Consider the following 9,317-nt stretch of genomic DNA (forward strand, 5'->3'; position numbering starts at 1 on the left):
CCTAACCGCAATGCTTTTTACCCAGCAATGACCTGAAACATTAGGGTGAACGAAATACCGAGGGTCGGAAACGAGACGGCGGAGAAGACAAACATATTGGCCATTGTTTCAGATCAAATGCATGGTTCAGCACAACGTGTGCGCCTTGTGAACGTCTCGGTGTTCCATTGCTATTCCCATAGCTGCAGATGATGCCACAGTCACCGCGGCGCGACTTCTTTAGCCATCGATTGTACATCGAACAAGAACATGCATAAAAACTCCCCTAAACCACTGATGAAGATGGACGACCGCATCAGGAAGACCGGAAGCCCTTCTCACCAGCCTACGGCGGATGCGGGCAGGAGCGTACAAAGAGCTTGAGTGGCGGGGGGAAGAAAGAGACAGGTATCGATTTCCGCCATAGCATGGCTTCACTCACAAAAACGGTGGGATTCATCCGCCTAGAGCTCACCCCCAAATTCGATTCGTCTCGTCTCACTGTCCAGTACACCATGACAAATCCTTGGACGCGCTGCTGCGGGGCAGGCGCCACGGCGGCTGACGGGGCCGGCCTAGTTCCAAATCTCGCCGCTAGGTGTTCATGACATGCTTGCAAGGCCGATTCTGAGTCGGAAAATGACGTACGGTATATTTTGTGAACGGTAATCCGTGGGCAAACTCATATGCTAGTGACGGATAGAACAATCAGGTGGTGAGCCATGCACAACGGCCCAGAATTTGGTTTAAACACACATAACTAGGACGAACGACCGATGAACCTTCAGTTCTATAAATACATCCATAACCACCCGGGGCCCTCGCCCAGATGACCATCGGTGGTCCGGTGTGCAGGCTTCAAACCTGTAGGCGACTAGCGTCGCAGTGGTTCAATTCCACCTTCTGGGCGTCGCGAGTTTTCAGTCCGGCTCTTACCCACGCCCATCTGTGCTGGGACGAGCGCGGCTTGCTCATCCACTACTTCACAAAAATCTTCGTCTTGTTTATGCGCTAACCGCAACAGTGGATGGCCCAACCGAGCCTCTCCGCCCGAAACCTCGATATTGCACTGATGCGTTTGTGTAACATGTGCGCATCCCTGTGTAACGAGCGCGCATCCCTGCTGTCTGACTGAATCAGACGTCCTCAGTGCAGCATTGACGTTCAACAGCGAAAACCACCCATAAGCATTCAAACTTTCAACAGAGAACGCGTGAATCTATTCAGCGTAAAAACATGTTATGCTGAGAGGAAACCCCTTCATACAGCTTAAATCATTCCTAGTATAAGATTAAACTCTAAAAATATGCGCTAATGCGCACAAAAGTAAATATATCTTATATCCGACGCATGCGTACCTGGCCTATTTACAAAAATCCTAAGACCGTTAATCACCAGCAAGTCGCATTTATAGCCCATCATTCACTGGCACTAAACGTTCATTGCGTGTCAAAGTTTGTTTATATATCCTGCTCTGCACCTAGGGCACGGTGACGTCACTACTACGCCTCATTTCCTTGGCGCGGAAGCGCCGTAATAGCCCCTTGACATGGGCTCGCTACTTCTCTAAGATCCGCGCCATGCCAATGGCAACGGGATTGGTAAAGATGGCGGCCATCCGAAGCAAGCACCCGCGCACGCTCCTTTCATCGATATGTCTACAACATGCGGTGGTGCACGGAGGCGCACTCAAAGGGGGACGGGTGGAAGGGGAGGGGCGAAAGTTTTCTGAAGGGGAGGGGCGGAATCCAGTGAGAGCTCGTCAAGATGATGATTAACTTTGTCATCATGAGCCATCTCTGCTGCTATAATAAAAAAATGTGAACCAAGATGAAAAAAGCGGGGCGGTGGAAGGGCGCGGAGGGCTGAGCAGATCCCCCCCCCCCCCCCCACACACACACACTCCAATTAGCTGCGCCTCCGGTGACACACCTTCGGCGCCGGGCGAGTCCTGAATGCGCATGCGTGTATGATGCGGTAGCCCGTCCGTGCTGCCTCATTCGCCTCAGCAACGGTATCTATTCACTTGGGCGCGATCCTTGGCACGTATCAGTCAAAAGAGGGCTGCGCCGACGCACTTACGTAAGACAGTCGTCGCCGTTGGCACCGAACTGTGCTTATCGCGCGAAGCCAGGCGGCTAGCGAACAGTACGTCTACTAACAATAACCGCCCACAAGTAGACCCTCGCTTTGCTGGCGCCTAATCAGCGTATGAAAGCACGGGAACGCATGAGCTTCTGTAGTGCTGGAACCGAGACGCTGCACCCTTTTGCACTACATGTGTAGCAGTCCCACTACCCAGCTGTCATACATTATCAGGTGGGGAAGAAGAAGAAACAACCCCGCGTCGTAGAGTACGCATAAGTATGGCTGTGTCGTCGGGAGTTCGAGAGAGCAGCGGCAGAGGTTAACTACACCCCATGCATCAAAGGAGCCTGGCTTTCCCTCTTTAAGCGTAGTCCTCGGGGCGCTGGTTGCAGCACTCGTAATCCGTCATCAACAAGACCGCTGTCCTAGTTTCGCCCTTGCACTTCGCCGTGGCATGTGGGACTTATGACAACATGAAGCATCGCCCCCCGTCCCCCCCCTCCCCTCCCCCCGTGACGTATTTGCCGCCAGTGCCACAGCATTTTGAATGCAGATCATAATTGAAATGTTTTCCGTTCCGTCAAAACCAAAACGCACCTTGTGAAACACAAGTAAGCAAATCGTCGCAGCATCTCCGACACCCCCTGACGATTGCCGCATTCGAGGCGGCGAAAACGACAGCAATAATATACCTGCGAGAAGTGGGGTTTTCAACTTTACGTACAGTGCCGTAATGCAGCTATTGCAAATATCGCATGATGTATTCGCGATTCGAAGCCACCACAATGAACGAGCGACTGAGCGAGGTTACGCGTTGCTCGTCTGCTTGCTTGGTGACGGGGGACCCCCTCCCCGTGCATGCTGATTTCTCTGCGCCTGGGTGTCGGATCGTTGATACCAAATCTAGAGAGATACTGCCGACAAAAAACAACACCGATGCTATGTTTGCACATCCCGTCGACTGCGCAGTGTTCAAGACGGCAATTCTGTGCCGTTATCCGTAGCCCACCAAGTGCTCATGGTGAAGTGGTGTCTCGCTTTTTAAATCATCAAGTAACAAAAACGATGAGAATTTTAAGAAACAAGAAACAAGAAGCAAGTTGAAATCTATATTGCCAGCACCGCAAGTGGACAGGCCCGCGAGGACACTTGCAGAATTTCCTGCGCGCCAGCAGGTCCAAAGTACAGCATCCGAGGCGGAGGTCGCTTGACCTCAGGGACAGGGCGGTCCTGGGTCATTGAGTTCGTACCGAAACAAGTGGTCACTTGCACGCCAATCGAGACTATCTCGGCCAGCGCACGGGGCCCGAACGGCAAACCAAACGCCCAGGGAGCTCAAACGGCGTTGGGGGGGGGGGGGAGGAGAGCTTTGTTCACCACTTCAGCTTTAGAAAATACGCAGTGGTAGTGGCGCACCATAATAAGGACAACATCGGACTGAAGCCACGGCCGTAGCATTGGGAAGTTTGATTGCATTTGAAGGAGCATCGCAACTGAATAGGCACCGATGTTTTTTAGCAATTGTTGGGCAATTGTTGGGCAGTATGAAATGGGCAATTGTTGCTATGCACAGAGCAAATGCCGTATTTTTACATATTGTCACCGCTTCCGGTATTTCCCAGTATGGCTGGAATGCGTAAATCATCGCCCAGCCATTTATCAAAACATGCACACAGCTGCGCATTTGGTAACTCTTCAACGCCAGGAGCGACAACGTAGGGGCTTTGTTCTATCAGACCAGTCACGTGTGACTTTGTTTACCCACCCAGATAGGCTAACCAAACTGGTTGTGTGATTGAATGGGTCAATACGTCCGTCTAGTAAGTGTTGCAGTGTAAGATATATTAAGCTGTGAGCCTTGTTCCCCTTCAGATCAAAAGTATTCAGAAGCTGTGTGTACAAGCAGCATCTAGTCACACATACTAGCTTTCTTAGGACAACTTAATATTAATATTAATAGAGTTGGACAACTTATTCGGATCCCTACATTATCACAATGCACATATCAACTGTTTAACGACGCAGCATTACTTGCATTACGCAATGCCACATCATACGATGCATACTGATGATCCGATACTGCATCGCTACACTAGGCCACCACCAAAACTTGGTCACAACAGCCCGCCGTGGAATACATGGCCCCCGCCCGCCTTGCCTGGCGCGTGAACAAAGCACAGCTTCCACAACAGCAGCGGGTTTCCATACGTACGGGTGATGACTGGCAAGCATATGCTCCATTTCATCATTAATGAGACGAACCTCCGGCGAGTTCTGGCCTCTGGTCCAGACGCGTGAGGGTTAATTGACGTCTATGTTTATGGGCGACGGAAGCTGATATACGCAGCTAAAATTAACCCACAGGAAATGACTTTTTCGGGTTTGCCGGCCATTCCAAATGTTCGGAGAACTCCAAAGATTAACTGGAGCGTAAGGATTAACAATTTCCGGTGGCCGAAAGGTCTCAGTGAGCGGCCATGCCTTGGAAGATCAGTCTTATCGGCAAACGTTCCAATGGACACAGTCTTACGAGAAACCACTCTGGTGAGACTTACGTCCAAAGTGCCTTAATGTGTATCATAGTCTTTAAGAATTTCAACGTACCGACCACCGACAACCATCCACACCACTGAATAGGTTTGGTCCCTCTGAGGCCATCTCCAGCCTCCCGAGAGAACCGTCGACAACCGCATCACCACCATCATCATCGCCAAGCCACCATCATGGACCGCCCTAGTCGATCTCCAGCTTCCTGAACGACCCCTCGATGCCGAAGAGGTCCGCACGCCGACTTCTGCTTGCCCTGACGTAGGCGAGCTCGTCCACGCCCGGTACGTCAAGGCGTCGACGAAGAACTCCCTGTTGGCCTCGACCCGCTTCACGACGTCCGCGGCCAGCACGTCGATGCTGGCCAGCGTGCCGCCGTACTCCTCCGGCAGACACTCCGGGGGGATCGCCTCCAGCAGCGATGCCTGGTGGTGCCGTGCACCCAGATCCGCTTCCGTAGCTTCTTCTCCTTCATGAACGACTTGAAGAGGCTGAGCACCGGGTCCATGCCGGCCGGATTGTTGTAGTAGTGCATGCCCTTCTGGCGGATGGGAAGGCGTCCCAGCAGGTGACGGCCTTCTTGACGAGCGTCGGCGTCATCGCAGCGGCGTGGGAGAGGGGTAGCGTCCTTAGGTCCACACGCCGACAAACCCGCACACCGCACAGCCTCGGCCCCCCTCGCCTGCTCGGCCAGCAGCGAGGAAATCATGTTCGAGACGCGGAACATGACTCCTGGCTCATCCTGCAACACGGGCAATACGGAATTTAACGTAGAAAACCATCCTGGAAAGCCCTGCGGGATTGCTCAGATGGAGAAGACATAGCGGACTACGAACGTAAGTTTAAGTATGTATCATGATAACCTGCTCCAGTCTGTCGGAGGATTCCACATACGAATGCGCAATAGCATTGGATGGCACAGGTTATGCGAGGAAAACTAATTAATTAGGTATTAAATGCTACTTTGAGTTGGTTAACCTGGCCTCACACGAGCAGTAGAAAATACTCAACATATGCGCCACTTGAAAACTAGGAAACATATTACACAAAGCACACGTCACAAAGTTGCGATTGTACAGCTGCCTTTAGCAGGATCCATCAGTCACCAAGAATAACATATCAGATGGACTACGTATTTTCCATACTCCCATACACTACAATGAATAAAGTCACTGCGGCTGCAATGAAAAAAAAGAGTGCTCAGAGCGCTTTGGGAACAATAAATGTCAGAACACAGATACCATGACGAGAAATGACGCTTCAGGCAATGATCAGTGGACGCTAAGAACACAGGACTGTATGCGTACCGATGCGCCAAACGCGATCTTAGACGGTTTCCCAGACATGTTCCCGCGCGAAGAGAACATTTACGTATATCCTTCCCTGCGACAGAAAACCTTCCAAGATTTCCAAAAATTGCATCACCACAAACATCATCACAACAAAAACAGTACAACCGGGCCCCCAAACCCTTGAAAATAAAAACTACATCCAAAACGGCACGACCGTGCCTCTAAAATCATTACGAACACAAACACAACGAACACCAGCGATTTTAACTGTTTATGTTGCACAGATTGTATATATATATATATTAATATATATATATAATATATATATCTATATATATATATATCTATATATATATATATAGATATATCTAATCTATATTATATATATATATATATCTATATCTATATCTATATCTATATATATCTATATATCTATATCTATCTATATCTATATCTATATCTATATCTATATATTATCTATATAGATATATATATATATATATATATATATCTATATATTATATCTCTCTCTCTCTAGATATATCTATATATATATATATATTATATATATATATATATATATATATAATTGAACTCTGTCCCGCCCACTGACATCCCCACCAGCCTCTCACCTGGCGGGATCGCGCTTGGCCACGCGAATAATGACGAGCATCTGTCCGTTCGGCAGCGGCTTCGGCATGGGCACGAAGCCACCCGACCGCAGCGCAAGCTGCAGCTCGGCGCTCAGCGGGTCTCCACCGCCCATCATCTCGGGGCAGTGCGTCTTGAGCGCGTGGTAGAGCTCGAGCTTCTCCTTGGCGCGCTCCAGGCTGAACTTGCAGCCGCGGAGGAACATGATGAGGAAGCGATCGTCGGTCCGGCTGCGCAGGTGCGGCTGCTTGGCGAGCCACTCGCGCAGGTGGCGCACGTCTTCCTGCCGCCGCTCCGGCACCTCGAACAGCTCCGTCACCGCCTTCTGCAGGATCGGCGCCGGCAGCGTGCAGGAGTAGGGACGCCGCCCGGAGCGTCATTGGTCATCGGTTGGCAATGGCGACGAGTCAGCGTCGGGTGACGCTGCAATCTTCAGAGGCGTTGGCTACGCTCCGGCCTGGACGACTGAAGCGAAGACTGCGGCAACCAAATGCTGATAGCGATCTTCAGGAGCAATCGCCCACGTGGGTTTCACGCAGTGCAAGCACGTTGCGGCAAATGGGATGGTGCGTTTCCTCTGGAGGAGCAGGACGTGAACGCAAAGACAGTCAGATGGAGACGTTCCGCCGAAAGACGACGATGCTCCGTGGCGGGTGCACAGGCGACTGGGCAGGAAGTGCAGACAAGTGACAGCGGCGAAAGGAAGGTGTCGATGACGAGCTAGTCCGAGACAGGACCTGGAAGCATGCGAAGATCGGCCGAGATGAAACGCAGGACTGGAAGAAACGGACAGCGCAGAACAGAGCCTTCAGAACAGAACAGAACCTTCGCTGCGGTGCAGCAACACGATGGTGAACACGATACTCCGATTCCGGCGCTGATATTGGTGGCGGGAACGCTCGAAGAGACCACTCCAGCAACGCGGGAAGGAAGCCTTGCGGTGATGCCTCTCCTCCCAGTGGACGTGGACGGACACGCGAGCTCCACCGCTACGAGGCGGTCGGTCGCTGGGCTACTGCAGTGACGGCACTGTCTGCGATATGCAGCACGTCCGAACCGCGTCTCGCTGCTCGCCTTCTGCTTGCGGCGCGAGGCGGGACCCAAGACGCTCCGCCGCGAGCGAGGCTTGCTCGGCGAGTCGCTGCCTCGGACGCCCGATCTCCTCCGCGGCCTTATCTCCTGTCGGCGGAGACCTGCGTCCGATAGCGACGCCCGGACTGGCGGCGTCGAGACGAGATAAGGACTGGGTCGCGAGGCGACGGCGGCGAGTGTTTGTGGTTCCTTTGCTCACGGCATGGTGAGGTGTGCCGGGGGGGGGGGGTTAGACAGGGGCAGGGGGCCGGTCAAGTCAGGTCGGTCGCGAACGCGTCATAGAACCAGCGGCGTGTGAAAATCGAATAAAATCAGAAAAACGAAGGACAGAGACGCTGTGTACGTTGAGGTTACAAAACAGTGAGGCAAGTAAACATGCACAATCACAGCAGTTCAGTTCAGCCAAAAGCGTGACTAGCGGGAAGTACGGGAACGACTATGAAGGTCTCAAGGTTCGGGCTTATGCCGAAGACCTGATATGAAAACAGGTCATTAAAGCTCACGTGGTGTCTGGTGCAACTGATTGCAACTGATTGCACCAACTGGTGCAACTGATTGCAACTGGTGCAGCTGATTGCACCAACCGTCCGGCTCGACCTTGTCCAAGCACGAACAGACGAACAGAGGTGATGGGCCAAACGTGCCATCTACGAGTTGACTCAGTAGCATCAGGGTTTACCGAGTCCGAACTGGAGCCAATATGACAACATGATGAGGTGGGGGCTCTCCAATGCCGAATCAGATTTGCTTGGAGACATCCTCGTCGTAAATATGAACAGCGGCGAGATATGGCCGTTGGCCGTTCGTCCACTGATAAATACAAGGTCGAGTGAGTTACGACTGCGACCGCGGCCATATCAACCCGATTTGGAGGTGTGGTGTCGGGCCCTGCTTTCGAAACAACTGGGCTCAGTTCTATGGTGCTGTTAGTAAACAAGCCGGATGTTCGGCAACGCGAACACCGCCCTGTTCGTTTTGCCATGTCGTTGTTTGTTCTAGCATGTTCCAACGCCCCCGAGTAAAAACGTCTCGCTAAGCCCAAAAGACAAGTGTCAGAGTTCTGCCTGCTTTCCTTATCTCCCAGTGTTAGATACCGCACAAGGCGGCGGCGTAATGAAGGTTCTGTTGCATAATCGCAGCATCTATCGCAGCGATTTGTGTCGTGGGTCGTACGTATCGCGGAGACAGTGCCGTCACTGCAGTAGCACGAAACATGACATGTATTTTTGGCATTTAAGCATCTCGCAAAGTGCAAGTCTATATCTGGCAGACCGCATGCAGACACTGCAGAAGGCTCTTTTCAAACATGAAGAAAGTCCTTGAGTCAAAAATGATCCGAATGGCGTTGTCCATGAGGGCCACGCGACGTCCGTGGCCCGTCAACTATACTAAGCGATGCATCTGTTTTGTCAGCACATACAAGACGTACATAATTTCTACAGCGATAAAGGCTCGAATGCACTGGTCGCACGAATTAATTTTTTCATAGCGAACACAACGCACGTGCCACGCCCTTTCACGCAGCGCCAGCGTCTGCATTGTTCAAATTAGCGCTTAAGGGCCATGACGCAACCGGGATTCGAACCCAAGCCCCCACGTGGGAGACTGATGAGTCAACCACTCGGCCATTTCGCCTCCTCGTATGACTAAGCAGCAGCTGTGGGTGCA

The 9,317-nt window shown here is 51.8% G+C and overlaps 1 protein-coding gene and 1 non-coding gene across 2 annotated transcripts in view; one reads left to right on the forward strand and one right to left on the reverse strand.

The window, feature by feature from the left end:
• Positions 1-802: 802 nt before the first annotated feature.
• TRNASTOP-UCA (transfer RNA opal suppressor (anticodon UCA)) lies at positions 803-889 on the forward strand. Its single transcript has one exon. It is a non-coding gene; the product is annotated as a tRNA-Sec (tRNA).
• A 3,911-nt stretch (positions 890-4,800) lies between these two features.
• LOC119093448 (retinol-binding protein pinta-like) overlaps positions 4,801-9,317 on the reverse strand; it is a 10,027-nt gene continuing 5,510 nt past the window's right edge. The window contains 5 exon segments of the mRNA XM_037216405.1: positions 4,801-4,870; positions 4,903-5,041; positions 5,044-5,190; positions 5,788-5,792; positions 6,539-6,916. Of these exon segments, the coding sequence (XP_037072300.1) occupies positions 4,801-4,870; positions 4,903-5,041; positions 5,044-5,190; positions 5,788-5,792; positions 6,539-6,916 (739 nt within the window).

The sequence above is a fragment of the Pollicipes pollicipes genome, unplaced genomic scaffold (assembly GCF_011947565.3).
Source record: "Pollicipes pollicipes isolate AB1234 unplaced genomic scaffold, Ppol_2.1 Scaffold_1600;HRSCAF=1878_pilon_pilon_pilon, whole genome shotgun sequence".
Classification (NCBI taxonomy): Eukaryota; Metazoa; Arthropoda; class Thecostraca; order Pollicipedomorpha; family Pollicipedidae; genus Pollicipes; species Pollicipes pollicipes.